This window comes from Bos grunniens, chromosome 29, assembly GCF_055505025.1.
Source record: "Bos grunniens cultivar Pamir isolate PY7600 chromosome 29, Bosgru_T2T1.0, whole genome shotgun sequence".
In the NCBI taxonomy this organism is placed as follows: Eukaryota; Metazoa; Chordata; class Mammalia; order Artiodactyla; family Bovidae; genus Bos; species Bos grunniens.
Genome location: NC_141193.1, coordinates 13,234,291 through 13,253,067, shown reverse-complemented (window position 1 = coordinate 13,253,067; position 18,777 = coordinate 13,234,291). Strand labels below are relative to the sequence as shown.

The window sequence follows — 18,777 nt, the reverse complement described above, 5'->3', positions numbered from 1 at the left end:
CCTGGAGGAGAAGTCCAGCAATAAGATCATCTGAGATGGGACGAAGAGAGTCTATTTCATTATCCCTTATAATTCCTCTGAATGAGGAGGTGGTGGAGTTGGTGGGTCATTACAAACTCTTCCATGATCTAGACCATCTGTCAGTCACTATCCTTGGGGCTGCCTCTTCCCAGCTTCAGTCATGCAGTTCTGGAGGAAACTAACAGTCATGTGTGCTTCCTGGTCAGGGCCAAAGACCATGTAAAGCCAGTCATAAGACCCCATGTCCCTGCCAGGATGGTTGATCTGGGGCTGTACATGTGATCTGAGGTGGGTCATTCAGAGAGCACCCTTGAAATCTGATGTGTGCAGTCTTCTTTCCTTACTAGGGTGATGCCTTCGAGATTTGAAACCCTAGGGCAGGTAGCCTGGACTCTCTCACTAGGTGTAGAAGCCTTAAGGAAGAAAGTTGCCAGGCTAAGACCATCAAGGAAGAGGGAAGGGAAAGAGCAAGGATGAGAGGGCGTTGATGACTTCTGATTTCTTGGGTCCCGTCACTGAGATCTTTGTATTTGCTCTGATTCTTGTGTCCTGGATTCCCAGAATCATTTCAATGAGTCTCCCTGTTCCTTGAAGCCAGTTGGATTAGGGCCTCTCTCAATTTTGATTCAGACATTGTTCTAGATCCTTCACTCCCAGACCCAAACAGAGGCACCCATTTGTTTCAGCACCATTAAGAGTGAAACCCTTTATTCTTTTCTGAGAATAGGGTGTGCAGACCACCAAATACAGTTCACCAGCATCCTGGGAAGTAGTGATCAAAGTGTGAGTGAGTGTGTGTTAGGAGCGGCCTTACTGATTCCTGAACCACTCCAAGCATTTACACTGCACGTGCCAGTCCAATCCTGTCATTTCCTTCATCAAAGACTGAGAAATACCACCTCAGGAAGATGTCACCCAGGATCTAGTTCTCTGTAGATGGACTCGCTCTGTTCTCTTGAAAGGGGGAATGGCACTCGTCTTTAGAATCCTGAGGGGAGTCAGAGACACACCAGTCAGCATGAACTGTTACCGGTGACTCCCTCCAATATCCAGACCCTGCACACTTCTCATTATTTCCCTCTTTTGGTAAGTATCAAGGGGTTTTCTTACCAGAAGGGGATATGAGAGTTCATCCAAAAGAAAGAGGGTCAAGTCATGAGGTTGCCATGAGGAAGCGTGTGGGGGAGGGGAGGACTGGGAGTTGGGGAAACAGAGGAATGAAAAACAACAAAGTCCTACTGTAGAGTGTAAGGAACTATATTCAATATTCAGTGACAAACCACATGAAAAAGAGTGAAAAAAAGAAAAAATAATTTTTATGTGTATAACTGAGTCACATTGCTGTGCAGCAGAACTTAACGCAGCACTGAAGATTAGCCACACTTCAATATAATTTTTTAGAAAAGAACAAGTGTGTCCATAGTTCTCCTCACTCCCTGTTTCCTCTCTTCTGACTCCTGCTCCTTGATATTTTTTATGTTAGTTCAAACATTTTATTTCTTTTTTATTTTCTTACTCCTTCTCCCCTCCTTTCATTTATTTATTTTTAAATTTATTTATTTTAATTGGAGGCTAATTATTTTACAATATTGTATTGGTTCTGCCACACATCAACATGAATCCGCCACGGGCATACACGTGTTCCCCATCCTGAACCCGCCTCCCACCTCCCTCCCCATACCATCCCTCTGGGTCATCCCAGTGCACCAGCCTCAAGCATCCTGTATCAAACATGGACTGGCGATTTGTTTCTTATATGATATTATACATGTTCTCTGCAGAGAATGCCAGTTCTCCTCCTGCATCCCCACAATCTGTACTTTATTAAAAAACTTTATTTTGTTTGGGAATATAGCTGACTAACAATACTCTGAGTTTCAGGTGGACAGTAAAGGGACTCAACCATACGTTTCTGTGCATCCTGGTCCTAAGATACCCCTCCCATCCAGGCTGTCATATAACTGAGGGGAGTTCCCTGTGCTACACAGTAACTCGATGTTGGTTATCCATCTTAAATAGAGCAGTGCCCACAACACGACCTGAAGACTTAACTCAGGAACTCTGCGAAGCCTCCTTCGGCCCACACTCACCCTCTTTGGCCATTCCAGGCTTGGTTGTTTATGTACTCTGATTCCCCAACCCCACTGGTCAGTCCATAGCCCTCATCACCCCTAGTAAGTCCCCAGTGCCCCAGTGCAGACCACCTTGAGATGCCATTTGCATGGAATTCTGTGCAGTTTTGCCTAGAACCAAGCAACCCTCCATATGGCTCAATGTGTTTGTGGTTTCCTGCAATTCCCTCCCTTCTTCAAAGCCTTCTTTGAGCCCATCAGCCTGCTCTGAACTCCCACAGGGAGCTGACATGAAGCCTCCACACTGTGCCAGGGCTGAGCAATCACTGTGCATGCTTTATTCACCTTAGCATCCAGCCTCCCCTCAGAGGGGTCGGGTATCCCAACTCACAAAGGAGGCACCTGGCCAGAGCAAGGGGAAATGGCAGCTGAGAACTAGGGTGACCATGTAATTTATCATCAAAACCAGGAAAACTTTGAGAAGGGAAGGAAAACTGTTAACTTATGCTGGGCTATCAGACTGGGACTGTCCCCAGCCATTCTCTTTGTAACATGGTCTATTTCAGGGACTGCTAGAGCTGACTTCCATGTTCATGCACCTAAGGGTTCAGATTGAATTGACGCTCTTTGAGGACTGAGGACCTTAGTGTTCCCCTCTCCCTGACTCCCACCATGCCAGCATGGTGTGGCGTCTCCACATTTATTTCAGGAAGATCAGTGTCCCAGAGGGCCCTTTACTCTCAAGTGATTGGTTTTCTGGCAGGCACTAGCCCAGCCACAGGGCTCAGCAGCATATGCAATGGTGTGACATGGCCTCCAGAGGGCGCCCTCCTTCCAGCAGCAGTCCAAGGGTTCCTGCAAGCTCCAGTTTGAGAACCAACCCTCAGTATTGTCCCCTCACCTTGAGGATGTAGCCTCGAGCTGGCACTGGGTAATTGATGCCGTTGATGGTGAAGATAATAGGGGGCAGGGTATTGACCGCAGAATATGAAACAAAGTACTGTTAGAGAGAGAGGATGAGAGGTTGGCCCTGGAGATCCTTGTGCTGTGTGGAGACAGGGAGTGACCCTGGGGCATGACCCTTCACCTCGGCACACTGTGGTGCCGATGAGCTTCTGTATGTTATCGACCACTGTTCTTGGGCCAAGGATCAGTGATGTCCCGGTGCCCACAAGGGCTTGCAGCCGCCAGAACAAGCAATAACCTTTCTTTTCATGGAGATGCTGAAAGCAATGGAAGAAAGCAGGTGTCAAGGTCACTCTGAGTCTCCCCAGAGCTGCCCCCTTCCCGACTGTCCCTAAACAGCCCTTCGTCTCTTGCCCTCTTTTCCTTTGCTCTCGACACAGCATCTTTCTTGACATCCTCGAATGCAGTACTTGAATACACCAGGATCTTTTGCACCTTGACACAAGCTGGACTTCCTTCCTAGAAGACTCCACTCCCCTTTGACAAGCAAATTTCTTCTCATCTTCCAGAGTCCACCTTAATTGTATAGTTTTCGGGAAGTCTTTCCCCCAGTGTTTATCAGTCTCCTGTCTTGGTCACTCTCTGTAGACCCTTCCTCATGTCTGCTCTGCTGCTGCTGCTAACTCACTTCAGTCGTGTCCAACTCTGTGCGACCTCATAGAAGGCAGCCCACCAGGCTCTGCGATCCCTGGGATTTTCTGGACAAGAGTACTGGAGTGGGTTGCCATTGCCTTCTCCTCCTCATGTCTAGCATGTACCAAAGTCACAATGCACTATGTGGGCAGGTCACTTCATGTACATCTGCCTTCTTAGATGTGAGGGCAAGTTTTATTCTCCTTGCCTCCCTAAAGAGCCTGGCACACAGTGGATGCCCAATGCTTGTCTGTTCAATGAGTGAATGAAAACTGAGAAAACAATGAGAAACATCCAGAGAGCTGTATCTGCTGAGGAACAAATAACGGGTCTCACACAGAGTGAAGGTGGAGATTCTCAGGCGCAGCAGATTTTCATAGTAAAGGGATAGAGGGGCTCCTCTGGGAGAGGGTGTTTCCCAGCACTGCTCCTACAACCAGCTCAGACCCTGAGACCCTGGCCAGGAAATACATGACTAGCCTGCAGAAACTCCAAAGGATAGGTTACCTTTTGTCTGAGGGTATCACACAGAATCCTATCAGTTATGCCTCTTGTCCTCAGGTCACTCCTGGATCCCACCTTCCTGATTCTCTGTTATAGCCCCTGTCCCACTGTGTGCCCAAGAATGTGGGGTGTTTTTTTTATTAGTTGCTTTCACATCTTAAGACTGCAGCCAAACTCCCTCCACTGCTGTGTAGCTGCTCCCAAAGAAGACTAGTTTTCCCCATTTTTGCAGGACTGTCCCTGTTTTTAAACTGACATTTATCTGTACTGAGAACTTCCTATGTCCTAGGTAGCTCTCGACACTTGGTCATCTTATCATAACTCTGTTCAGGCTGGTGAAATTCTCCCTGATCCTCTGTTCACCACACTGTAGAGTCCTCTAACCATGCTCCCCACCTCAAAGGGTGGTGTGTGCAGCCCTCTCCTAGCTGCACAGACCTCTTTAGACCCTTTTAGGACCCTGGTCTGAGCCTTGCTCAGAATACCTGGGGATTATGAACCCATGGGTTGTTTGTGTATCTATGTGCTTGTGTGTTTGTTTGTATGTGTTTGTATGTGTCTCTGTGTGTGCTTGTGTGTCTCTGACTAGCTATGCATGTTTTTATGTGTCTCTGTCTATGTTTATGTGTCTGCTTGTGTGTTTCCATGTGTCTCTGTGTTTGTCTGTGTCGTTGTGGGTGATGTATATGTCTGTGTGACTGTGTGTCTGAGAATGCATTTGTGTGTTTCTGCCTGTGTTCATGTATAGTAGTGGGACCATCACTTGGGCTGACCCTTTGAGGGAGAGGCTTACTGGTCCAAGTGTACACTCCACTCGCCCAGGTGGATCAGTGGCACCCAGCTGAGCTCTCCCTTGTAGTAGCTGTGGTCCACCCCACAAAACATCACCACACTGCCCTCCTGCTTGTATCTGTAGAGAGAAGAGAGGTGGGGGATCCTTGGAAAACAGTAGCAATAGCACTGTCTGAGAGCTGTTCTTGTCCACCCATCAAGGCCCTAATAAAGTCCCCATGTACAGATGCAGAAATCGAGTCTAGGAGTGATTGAGATCCAGACTGAGGTCGGTTACTGGCTAATGAGTGGCACAGAGGAGGTTAGAAGCTGAATCACTTGGCTGGGCTCCTTCCACTAAGTCTTCTGAAGACCCCCTGGAACTCCAGCGACCGGAGTGCTCAGACACCCTCAGAGGACAGGTGCTGAAGCTTTTGGCTTTCCCCTTGTCCACTTTGTCATTTTTCAGGAAAATCAAGGCTGGGAGTTCTAAGGGTGTGGGTTCAGCTCACCCAGAGTTGGCTCCACTGGCCTGTGACATCTACTGTCCAAACCGCCCCACACTCAGAAGGGACCCCACCTCTGGTTTCTCTGTCTTGAAATGCCTAATATTTCTTGAACAAGGGGTCCCACACTTTTGTGTCCCACACTTTTGGTTTTCATTGGCTCATACAAATTGGGTAACTGGTCCTGGGCTCCAAGTGAAATAAATGCTAATGAGGAAGGAAAGATATCCACCATCCTTCTCCTTCTTTACTGATCAAATTCATAAGCAAATCCTAATGTCTTTTCCTTCAACTTGTTTCCTGTTGCCTTCCATTAGCCTTCTTCCTCGCTCACCCCCCCTAGACCAAGTTACTGGTTTTGAGCCTAGGATCGGGGTTGTCTTCCAATAAAATTTTATTTATAAATGCCAGGGGTGAAGCCAGGTAGGGCCCTGGGGTCATATTTATGGTGGGTTAGATTATCTCTCAGGATACCTCTTTATCAAATGTTCTAATTTTCTTGCAACTAAAAGCATATTACAGGTAATTTGGAGAAAGAGATTGTCCATCTCAGACATACTTGCTCAAGCAGAAGGCAAAAACAGGCTCAGAAATGGCACCTTCATTCTTTAGCTTGTCAAAGATGGGGATGGCTCCAGAGAAGGATATGTTGGGATAGTTCAAGCTCAAGACACCATCAAAAGGCATATCAAACCAGGTTTCCATAATGGTTAGACCAAACAGCTGGTCAGTACTTACAAGGTCCCCAATCTGTAGGAGAGGAGTGTTCCCACTTACAGATATGTGAAGTGGGGCTAGGACTGGGCTGGGGTGCATTGCCATTAGATCCTCAGAGAAGAATTGAGGCTGGGCTCTGTCTTTGGTGGCCCACAGATGGTTAGAGCAAGGTGGAAGGGGAATTTGGGTTCTATTTGAGAGAGGCTGAGAATTTTAAAACATCTGCCTCTCTGAAAAACACCACCGGAGTGAGTCAAAGCCTCATGGCTTTGTACAAGTGGGGCAACCAAGAGTCAGGCCAGGTCCCATTGGTGCCACCTTATGGACAAAACGATCAAGAGCAAGATAGCCTGCTCTTTGCCATCACTGTGACCTAATGACAGGAATGGACTGCATTCTCTGTAATGTACTGTGGATTCTGCATCTGTACAGGAAGACAGAAGCCAAAAACACAATCTTGCTTGCAGGGTTCTATGAAATTACTGCCTGGGGAATTCCCTTTTGGGAACATGTGTGTATTTCTGTGAGTGTGTATGAGAGAGAAAGAGAGAGAGGGGAACTACTCAAGTACTTTGGGGGATGCAGGCCATATATTTATTAGACTCTCAAGGGTCGTCTAGAGTGAGAACTCATTTATCAGACCCCTTGACTTCTCAGGCTTCCAGTTTCCCACTCTGGATACCTGAAGTCCTTGGCTGCTCCCAGGGTCCCCAGATCAGTTTTATCCTGTCCCCAAACGCTTTACAGCAACCTCAGCCCTGAAAAGCCAGCCTAACTCCACCTTTTATCAATGTGTGACCTCAGCAAGGCCCTTGCTGTCTGTACCTCAGTTTCCTCATATGTCTCATGAGCTAATCAGAGTAACTGCTGTGTGGGATTGTTGCAGGATTAAACCAGTTATTACCTGAAAGTGCCTGGAACAGTCTGTGAATATAAAAGTGAGTGCTTTTATCCCCTCTTCTCACTCACAGCAAAATGAATCTTGAACTGCTCATGGGCAGAGGAACTGCAAGTCCACACCTCAGGCCACTCTCTGGGATAGTTAATCTGTTTGCTCATGTGTCACCATGCGCACTGCCTCCCCAGAGACATGATCCTGTGAATAAGATGGCCAATATCTATGGGAGTTAGGCTAGGAAGGGTCCTGCCAGATAGTCCTGCATCTGCTTTGCAAGCAGGGGCCACTCCATAGCCAGCCCTGACTCAGCATTTGTTACACTGTTACCCGGACTGTGTGATGAGCAACAACTCTTCTCATCCTTCCAGAACCGAAGTAGATGTTGAAGGTGTCATTGGTAAACTGGAAGGTGGAAGACTAATGATGTTTGAACTTAACTTGTTTAGCTGCAGAAACAAGAGATGAATGTCATCAGGTGCCAAGGTTGGAAACAGGGTGGCAGGGCCAGTGAAGAATGGTCTGGGTACAGGGTGTCTGTACTCACAACAGGTTAGGCTGCTGCAATAGATGGAGGGCACCAACAAGTCAGATGAGCCTGTGTCAAAGACAACCTGGAATTCCTGAGGGGGTGTTCCAATGGTGATGTCACCCACGTAGAGCATCTACAGGGAGAAGGAGGGAGTTGGTTAGTGCAGAACTGGCTACCCTCTATTCCCACACTGATGCCTCCCTCTGGGTGTCACATATCTCTGGAGATCACTTTCTAACCACCGTGCCGCTCACAAACTTTGGTCACAGAGGTATCTGCATTTGATATATTTTTCCTGTACTACATTGTATGCAGGATATTCACTCTATGACCAGGCGTTGAAGTGGTACCTCCTGCATGGAAAGCCCAAAGGCATAATCACTGCATGTCCAGGACCGCTGGGCACCCCGGGTAGTCCTGGTGCCTTCATTTGAGAAGCTCTGTAGTCTCTTCAAACCCAGCCTTAGCACCCGCTTCTCCAGGAGGTCCTTCTGGATCAACCCCAGCCACTCCTTCTAAACTCGGACCACATCCAATCAACACCACATAGGTGACCCTTTCATTTGACATATATTTATTCTTTGCCTATCTCTCAGGCTGGCATGGACATTCTTGAAGACATTTTTAAGGCAAAATAAGCCCTTTTTCTAATCTAAAAACAGTACCCACAGTGATTCTTATGGCCATATATGGAAAACAGGTTCAGTAACTTTTTACTGTTTTCGTTCTTGCATCTGTGGAAACTGAATTCCTCTACCTGGGGTTTCACAATTGCTTTGCAGTTGATTCTACCTTTTGATCAGTGACGGTTCACTCTTCATCTGTAACTGAGTGGCTCACTAAGTTCAGAAGGAACAATCTCCCTTAAACTAATGACACATCTTTGACATAGAAATGGATGTTTACCTGCCACCTGGTAATTGCCGGGCCCAGTCACAAAGACCAACAGTTGAGGATGAGAGTGCCTTATCCTCTGGTTGGGCTCCCGGTTTTCCAGGGTTTCTGCCTCCTGCAGGAACCCCAACTCCAACATTCCTACCTGCCACCTCCAGATGAGCCCCAGTACTAGGCTAGAGCACCAGGGGGCGCTGTGGAGCACCATCTTCCCAAAATACACCCCTGATGTTTCTCAGGGGGTAAATAGTTAGATTTGAGCCACGAGAAGAAATCTGGTACAGACTGTAAGCATGTTCCTTCAGGAAACTGTTCAGCATGTTTTTTCCACTGAGGGTTTTTCTCATGGTCTTCACTTTTGTTAGAGGTATTATTTCACCAAGCATTTGACAAAGAAAACAAAGAAGATGCTACAATTATCTGTCAGTGTTAAGGTATAACTGTCATTTTAATGGCTCTGTGTATTTTCTGATCATTTTTATGAGACACATTATTATCAGAATTTTATGCATATACCATGGCAAAGACATAGATTTGAATACAGGTTCTGTTCTGCATTCTTGGGTAAGCCATATGACCAAGTGGTGTCTCAGTCTCCCCATCAGTAAAATGGTGGAATGTAATAATACAAACCCTCCAAATAGCATATATTGGGGATAAGTGATGTGATGGATATAAGGTACCCGATAAATAGGAAGTCTCAACAATAACAGCCATTAGTATTGCTGTCGCCAATCCACTCTAACCTTCTCATAGAATCTCAAGGAAGGAGTTAGAAGGGGGACTCTTATCCTCTTTTACAAGGGAGCAATTTGAAATGCAAGAGATTTCTGAGTTGGATGTGGTCACACTGCTTGTCAGATATAAAACACTGTTTATAAAACAGTGTGTATTTCTCCATGTTGAAAGAGAAGAGAGAGTTGAAAGAAGAATCCAAAATATAGGGAACAAATAAGGGAAACTCAGAGGCTGAAAAAGGAATGAAGAGTCAAATGAAAAATAAAAGAAAATAACAGAGAGACATACACTTCCAGTGACTTCCAAAGAGATGGAGAGATAAATGACAGTGATACAGAGATGCAGACATAGGCATATACACACTGAAGTAGACAGGGAAAAAAGAGGACATGTTGAATAAAATGTAGAAAAGTGCTATTCCACAGGACCACATTGACATCTGCGTAGACTGTACACTGAACAGTTGCAAGGAGTTGCATTTTGAATAGGTCATGACATGACTGGACCCCAAGATTTGTGCAACCGAAATCTACAGCAAGACCTTGGGATCCACAGTTCCTATAGCAAGTTACTTATCAATAAGTAAGTGTTGAACTTTAAGACTCTTAGGGAAATATTCCATTCCCTTCTAAACCTGATGGGTGGAAAAATAATCAGATGAAAACAAAAATCTGAGAAAGGAATATGATGTGACTTACAGTCCCCATACTTACTTGGCTATGCACTCTGAGAAGGTCACCAGCCAGAGGAGCACAAGCCACTTCATGTTTTTTTCCTGGCTCCAAGTACTCAGGGAAGTTTGGGTTTTTAGCATGTAGTGGTGACCCTAGTTATATATGCTCTGACCTACCCTAGTTTTCCCGTTTAGGCCACTAAAAGATCTGGAAAAAATCACAAAGTTCTCGATAAAATCTTTACCTTCATCAGTGTCCTTGGTGAGTGGACTTTGAAGCTTCTCAGAATACAGAGAATTGAACTGTAATCTCTTCCCTGAAGCTTGGCTGGAAAATCAAATTGATCTGCATGGACATCTAGGAAGATGGAGAACCTTGCCTACTTGGAGAAAAAACTGCTAAGACCATCATGAAAATGGATACTAGGGGCCATGCTCGACATTCGTGGTTTCATGTCATTTTCCTAGCCACTTCATGTGATGTCCATTGCTGTCTGTGTTGGAGAGGAGCTTGCTAGGAGGATAAGTTGTCAAATGGCAAAGTGAAGACTTCAGGGGCAGCCCAGAGACAACAACTGGCTTTAGGTAGTAGGTCTAATGGCAGACATCAGGGGCACCTATGATGCCAGTCTGCATCAAAGATTTAGGGCAGAGCAGTATGCCAGTTACATGGTTTTAGTATTTGAAGAAATGTCATATGCATCCACAAGATATTTTATAGCATCCAAAAAACCTACAAGGAAGAACTGTGTGCTAGGTTCTGGGTTAAAGGCTTCAAAGTCAAAGTTGATCAAGACAAAAGTAGTCTTTATCTTAAGAGGGCCAGCAGTTTAGTTCTCACAAACTAATGTCCCCAGGAGGCAGGAGATATGATTCTAGGACTAGGTGGCTATGTTGAACCCTGGGCAGCACAGGCCTTACCACTGGGAGCAGCCTTTCCTCCACTTCGCCCATTCTGTAAAGCAGGCCAGTTGGCCATGTTTTCAAGAGAATCAGAAGTTTGGATATTTATGTACAATGTACTGCTTTTAATGTTAGAAACTAATTTTTTTTTTTCCCAGAAAAACCAGTGGGAATAAAATCTCCACAGCAATGTGCTGGAATCATCCTTCAGTGTTTGCAGGTTTTTGTTTCTGGCCTAGAGTTGGGAATGCAGTGGGGACAGAGAGGAATTTAATTCATATTAGTTGATTTGAAAAGAGACTGAATGCATACCAAATATGCTGACTGATTGGAAAAGACCCTGATATAGGGAAGATTGAAGGCAGGAGGAGAAGCGGAAGACAGAGGATGAGATGGTTGGATGGCATCACCAAGTCGATGGATATGAGCATGAGCAAGCTTTGGGAGTTGGTAATGGATAGGGAAGCCTGGCATGCTGCAGCCTATGGCATTGCAAAGAGATGGATACAACTGAAGGACTGAACTGAATTGAACAAATTGAGAACAAAGACTAATAAATCTAATTGTATCAGGTTGTTGACTAGCTACCTATAACAACACATTACTTAAGAGGCTTTAAAATTCAGACTTATGACTCTACATTCAGAGTGGAATATCTTCTAAGGAAAAACAAAAATACTGCCCATCAAAAACAAAACCAAAGAAAACCAAAAGAAAAAAAGGAAAAAAATTTGAAAGTATATTCAACAACTTCAGTTCAGTTCAGTTGCTCAGTCGTGTCCAACTCTTTATGAGCCCATGAATGGCAGCATGCATGGCCTCCCTGTCCATCACCAACCCCTGGAGTCCACACATACTCATGTCCATTGAGTCGGTGATGCTATTGAACCATCTCATCCTCTCTCATCCCCTTCTCCTCCTGCCCTCAATCTTTCCCAACGTTAAGACCTTTTCATTTTTTATTTTTATTTATTTTAATTGGAGGCTAATTACTTTACAATATTGTATTGGTTTTGCCATACATCAACATGAATCCACCATGGGTGTACCTGTGTTCCCCCTCCTGAACCCCCCTTCCACCTCCCTTCCTGTACCATCCCTCTGGGTCATCCCAGTGCACCAGTCCCAAGCATCCTGTATCATGCATCCACCCTCAACTGGCGATTCGTTTCATATATGATATTATACATGTTTCAGTGCCATTCTCCCAAGTCATCCCACCCTCACCCATGGTAATGGTTATAATTACCATCTTTCTAAATTTCGTATATATGCATTAGTATACTGTATTGGTGTTTTTCTTTCTGGCTTACTTCACTCTGTATAATAAGCTCCAGTTTAATCCACCTCATTAGGACTGAGTCAAATGTAGTCTTTTTAGTGGCTGAGTAATACCTCGTTGTGTATATATACCACAGCGTTCTTATCCATTCATCTGTTGATGGACATCTAGGTTGCTTCCATGTCCTGGCCATTATAAACAGTGCTGCGATGAACACTGGGGTACACGTGTCTCTTCCAGTTCTGGTTTCCTCAGTGTGTATGCCCAGCAGTGGGATTGCTGGATCATAAGGCAGTTCTATTTCCAGTTTTTTAAGGAATCTACACACTATTCCATAATGGCTGTATTAGTTTGCATTCCCACCAACAGTGTAAGAGGGTTCCCTTTTCTCCACACTCTCTCCAGCATTTATTGCTAGTAGACTTTTGGATAGCAGCCATTTTGACTGGTGTGAAATGGTACCTCATTGTGGTTTTGATTTGCATTTCTCTGATAATGAATAATGTTGAGCATCTTTTCATGTGTTTGTTAGCCATCTGTATGTCTTCTTTGGAGAAATGTCTATTTAGTACTTAGGCCCATGTTTTGATTGGGCTGTTTCTTTTTCTGGAATTGAGCTGCAGGAGTTGCTTGTATATTTTTGAGAATAGTTCTTTGTCAGTTTCTTCATTTGCTATTATTTTCTCCCATTCTGAAGGCTGTCTTTTCACCTTGCTTATAGTTTCCTTTGTTGTGTAGAAACTTTGATTTTGATTAGGTCCCGTTTTTATTTTTCCTTTTATTTCCAATATTCTTGGAGGTGGGTCATAGAGGATCCTGCTGTGATTTATGTCGGAGAGTGTTTTGCCTATGTTCTCCTCTAGGAGTTTTATTGTTTCTGGTCTTACGTTTAGATCTTTAGTCCATTTTGAGTTTATTTTTGTGTATGGTGTTAGAAAGTGTTCTAGTTTCATTCTTTTACAAGTGGTTGACCAGTTTCCCCAGCATCACTTGTTAAAGAGATTGTCTTTTCTCCATTGTATATTCTTGCTTCCTTTGTCAAAGATAAGGTGTCCATAGATGGGCGGATATATCTCTAGGCTTTCTATTTTGTTCCATTGATCTATATTTCTGTCTTTGTGCCAGTACCACACTGTCTTGATGACTGTGGCTTTGTAGTAGAGCCTGAAGTCAGGCAGGTTGATTCCTCCAGTTCCATTCTTCTTTCTCAAGATTGCTTTGGCTATTTGAGGTTTTTGTATTTCCATACAAACTGTGAAATTATTTGTTCTAGTTCTGTGAAAAATACTGTTGGTAGCTTGATAGGGATTGCATTGAATCTATAGATTGCTTTGGGTAGTATAATCGTTTTCACTCTATTGATTCTTCTGATCCACGAACACGGTATATATCTCCATCTATTAGTGTCCTCTTTGATTTCTTTCACCAGTGTTTTATTGTTTTCTATATATAGGTATTTTGTTTCTTTAAGTAGATATAGCCCTAAATATTTTATTCTTTTCGTTGCAATGGTGAATGGAATTTTTTCCTTAATTTCTCTTTCTATTTTCTCATTATTAATGTATAGGGATGCAAGGGATTTCTTTGTGTTGATTTTATATCCTGCAACTTTACTATATTTATTGATTAGTTCCAGTAATTTTCTGGTGGAGTCTTTAGGGTTTTCTATATAGAGGATCATGTCATCTGCAAACAGTGAGAGTTTTACTTCTTCTTTTTGAATTTGGATTCCTTTTATTTCTTTTTCTGCTCTGAATTCTGTAGCCAAACCTTCCAAAACTATGTTGAATAGTAGTGGCGAAAGTGGGCACCCTTGTCTTGTTCCTGACTTTAGGGGAAATGTTTTCAATTTTTCATCATTGAGGATAATGTTTGCTGTAGGTTTGTCATATATATTTTTTCTTATGTTGAGGTATATTCCTTCTATTCCTCCATTCTGGATAGTTTTTATCATAAGTGGATGTTGAATTCTGTCACTGGCTTTCTCTGCATCTATTGAGATAATCATATGGCTTTTATTTTTCAATTTGTTAATGTGGTGTATTACATCGATTGATTTGCGGATATTGAAGCATCCTTGCATCCCTGGGATAAAGCCCACTTGGTCATGTGTATGATCTTTTTAATGTGTTGTTGGATTTTGATTGCTAGAATTTTGTTAAGGATTTTTGCATCTATGTTCATCAGTGTTATTGGCCTGTAGTTTTCTTTTTTTCTGTGGCATCTTTGTTAGGTTTTGGTTTTGGGTGGTGGTAGCCTCATAGAATGAGTTTGGAAGTTTACCTTCCCCTGCAATTTTCTGCAAGAGTTTAAGTAGAATAGGTGTTAGCTCTTCACTAAATTGTTGGTAGAATTCAGCTGTGAAGCTGTCTGGGTTTTGTTTGCTGGTAGATTTCTGATTACACTTTCAATTTCCATGCTTGTGATGGGCCTGTTAAGATTTTCTATTTCTTCCTGGTTCAGTTTTGGAAAGTTGTACTTTTCTAAGAATTTGTCCATTTCTTCCAAATTGTCCATTTTATTGGCATAAAGTTGCTCATAGTAGTCTCTTATGATCCTCTGTATTTCTGTGTTGTCTGTTGTGATCTCTCCATTTTTATTTCTAATTTTATTGATTTGATTTTTCTCCTTTTGTTTCTTGATGAGTCTGGCTAATGGTTTGTCAATTTTATTTATCCTCTCAAAGAACCAGTTTTTGGCTTTGTTGGTTTTTACTATGGTCTCTTTTGTTTCTTTTGCATTTATTTCTGCCCGCATTTTGAAGATTTCTTTCCTTCTACTAACCCTGGGGTTCTTCATTTCTTCCTTTTCTAGTTGCTTTAGGTATAGAGTTAGGTTATTTATTTGACTTTGTTCTTATTTCTTGAGGCATGCCTGTTTTGCTATGAACCTTCCCCTTAGCACTGCTTTTACAGTGTCCCACAGGTTTTGGATTGTTGTGTTTTCATTTTCATTTGTTTCTATGCATATTTTGATTTCTTTTTTGATTTCTTCTGTGATTTGTTGGTTATTCAGCAGCGTGCTGTTCAGCCTCCATATGTTGGACCTTTTAATAGTTTTCCTCCTGTAATTGAGATCTAATCTTACTGTCTTGTGGTCAGAAAAGATGTTTGGAATGATTTCAATTTTTTTTTTTTGAATTTACCAAGGCTAGATTTATGGCCCAGGATGTGATCTATCCTGGAGAAGGTTCCGTGTGCACTTGAGAAAAAGGTGAAATTCATTGTTTTGGAGTGAAATGTCCTATAGATATCAATTAGGTCTAACTGGTCTATTGTATCATTTATAGTCTGTATTTCCTTGTTAATTTTCTGTTTAGTTGATCTATCCATAGGTATGAGTGAGGTATTAACATTTCCCACACAATAATATTGTGTTATTGTTAATTTCCCCTTTCATACTTGTTAGCATTTGTCTTACATTTTGCGGTGCTCCTATGTTGGGTGCCTGTGTATTTATAATTGTTATATCTTCTTCTTGGATTTATATTTTTATCATTATGTAGTGTCCTTCTTTGTCTCTTTTCACAGCCTTTGTTTTAAAGTCTATTTTCTAGTAATTTTCTGGTGGAGTCTTTAGGGTTTTCTATGTAGAGGATCATGTCGTCTGCAAATAGTGAGAGTTTTACTTCTTCTTTTCCAATTTGGATTTCTTTTATTTCTTTTTCTGCTCTGATTGTTGTGGCCAAAACTTCCAAAAAAAAAAAAAAAACCTGGAAATAGAACTGCCTTATGATCCAGCAATCCCACTGCTGGGCATACATACTGAGGAAACCAGAAGGGAAAGAGACACGTGTACCCCAATGTTCATCGCAGCACTGTTTATAATAGCCAGGACATGGAAGCAACCTAGATGTCCATCAACAGATGAATGGATAAGAAAGCTGTGGTACATATACACAATGGAGTATTACTCAGCCATTAAAAAGAATTCATTTGAATCAGTTCTAATGAGGTGGATGAAACTGGAGCCTATGATACAGAGTGAAGTAAGCCAGAAGGAAAAACACCAATACAGTATATTAACGCATATATATGGAATTTAGAAAGATGATAACAATAACCCTGTGTACGAGACAGCAAAAGAGACACTGATGTATGGAACAGTCTTATGGACTCTGTGGGAGAGGGAGAGGGTGGGAAGACTTGGGAGAATGGCATTGAAACATGTAAAATATCATGTATGAAACAAGATGCCAGTCCAGGTTCAATGCACGATACTGGATGCTTGGGGCTAGTGCACTGGGATGACCCAGAGGCATGGTATGGGGAGGGAGGAGGGAGGAGGGTTCAGGATGGGGAGCACATGTATACCTGTGATGGATTCATTTTGATATTTGGCAAAACTAATACAATTATGTAAAGTTTAAAAATAAAATAAAATTAAAAAAATAATAAAGTCTATTTTATCTGATATGAGTATTGCTACTCCTGCTTTCTTTTGGTTTCCATTTGCATGGAATATCTTTTTCCAGCCCTTCACTTTCAGTCTGTATGTGTCCCTTGTTTTGAGGTGGGTCTCTTGTAGACAACATATATAGGGGTCTTGTTTTTGTATCCATTCAGCCAGTCTTTGTCTTTTGGTTGGGGCATTCAACCTATTTATGTTTAAGGTAATTATTGATAAGTATGATCCCATTGCCATTCACTTTATTGTTTTGGGTTCGAGTTTATACACCCTTTCTGTGTTTCTGGTCTAGAGAAGATCCTTTAGCATTTGTTGGAAAGCTGGTTTGGTGGTGCTGAATTCTCTCAGCTTTTGCTTGTCTGTAAAGCTTTTGATTTCTCCTTCATATTTGAATGAGATCCTTGCTGGGTACCATAATCTGGGCTGTAGGTTATTTTCTTTCATCACTTTAAGTCTGTCCTGCCATTCCCTCCTGGCCTGAAGAGTTTCTATTGAAAGATTAGCTGTTATCCTTATGGGAATCCCCTTGTGTGTTACTTGTTGTTTTTCCCTTGCTGTTTTTAATATTTGTTCTTTGTGTTTTATCTTTGTTAATTTGATTAATATGTGTCTTGGGGTATTTCGCCTTGGGTTTATCCTGTATGGGACTCTCTGGGTTTCTTGGAATTGAGTAATTATTTCCTTCCCCATTTTAGGGAAGTTTTCAACTATTATCTCCTCAAGTATTTTCTCATGGTCTTTCTTTTTGTCTTCTTCTTCTGGGACTCCTATGATTTGAATGTTGGAGCGTTTAACATTGTCCCAGAGGTCTCTGAGATTGTCCTCATTTCTTTTAATTAGTTTTTCTTTTTATCCTCTCTGATTCATTTATTTCTACCATTCTATCTTCTACTTCAGTAATCCTATCTTCGGCCTCCATTATTCTACTATTTGTTCCTTCCAGCATGTTTTTGATTTCATTTATTGCATTATTCATTATATATTGACTCTTTTTTATTTCTTCTAGGTCCTTGTTAAACCGTTCTTGCATCTTCTAAATCCTTGTCTCCAGGCTCTTTATCCGTGATTCCATTTTGATTTCAAGATTTTGGATCATTTTCACTCTCATTATTCAGAATTCTTTATCAGGTAGATTCCCTGTCTCTTCCTCTTTTGTTTAGTTTGTTGGACATTTATCCTATTCCTTTACATGCTGGGTATTCCTCTGTCTCTTTGTCTTGTTTATATTGCTGTCTTTGGTGTGTTCTGGCAGTTTGTGGAGTTCTCTTTTTTGTGGAGTTTCTTCACTTGGGTGGGGTTGTATGTGTGGCTTGTCAAGGTTTCCTGGTTAGGGAAGCCTGTTTTGGTGTTCTGGTGTGTGGATCTGGACTTCTTCTCTGTGGAGTGCAATGAGATGTCCAGTAATGAGTTATGAGATGTCAGTGGGTTTGGAGTGACTTTGGGCAGCCTGTATATTGAATCTAAGGGCTGTGCCCCTGTGTTGCTGGAGAATTTGCATGGTATATCTTGCTCTGAAGATTGTTGGACCTTGGGTGGTGCCTGGTTTCAGTGTATGTATCAAGGCATTTGGTGAGCTCCTGTCAATTAATATTCCCTGTAGTCAGGAGTTCTCTGGTGTTCTCAGGATTCGGACTTAAGACTCCTGCTTCTGGTTTTCAGTCTTATTTTTACAGTAGCCTCAAGACTTCTCCCTCTGTACAGCCTAACCTAGATGTTAGGTTAAAGATGGAAATGTTAAAGGTTAAAGATGAAAAAGTTAAAGATGAAAAGTTTCTCTACAGTGAGGGACATCCAGAGAGGTTCACAGAATTACATGGAGAAGAGAAGAGGGAGGAGGGAATTAGATGTGACTCGAATGAGATGAGATGGAATCAAAAGAGGAGAGAGCAAGCTAGCCAGTAATCACTTCCTTATATGTGCTTCACAGTCTGGACGCTCAGAGATGTTCACGGAGTTATACAAAGAGAAGAGGGAGGAAGGAGACAGAGGTGGGCAGGAGAATAAAAGGGGGGAATCAAAAGGAGAGAGACAAATCCAGCCAGTAATCAGTTCCCTAAGTGTTCTCCACTGTCTGGAACACACAAAGAGATTCACAGAGTTGGGTAGAGAAGAGAAGCAGGAGGGAGGAGATAGAGGCGACCTGGTGGATAAAAAGGAGAGTCCAAAGGGGAAGAGAGCAGTCAAGCCAGTAATCTTGCTCCCAAGTAAAAATGGGCACTGAAAATTGGGTTCTTAAAGGTACCAAATTGATAACAAATACCAA

At 42.6% G+C, this 18,777-nt stretch overlaps 1 protein-coding gene across 1 annotated transcript; it reads right to left on the bottom strand.

The window, feature by feature from the left end:
* Positions 1 to 859: 859 nt before the first annotated feature.
* LOC147342137 (pregnancy-associated glycoprotein 1-like) lies at positions 860 to 10,015 on the bottom strand. The gene is given in 10 exon segments (XM_086384071.1): positions 860 to 1,009; positions 2,995 to 3,093; positions 3,161 to 3,273; positions 3,276 to 3,316; positions 4,990 to 5,106; positions 6,033 to 6,223; positions 7,416 to 7,534; positions 7,633 to 7,750; positions 8,733 to 8,883; positions 9,963 to 10,015. Coding segments are annotated over 10 exon segments (1,152 nt in total).
* Positions 10,016 to 18,777: the final 8,762 nt, after the last annotated feature.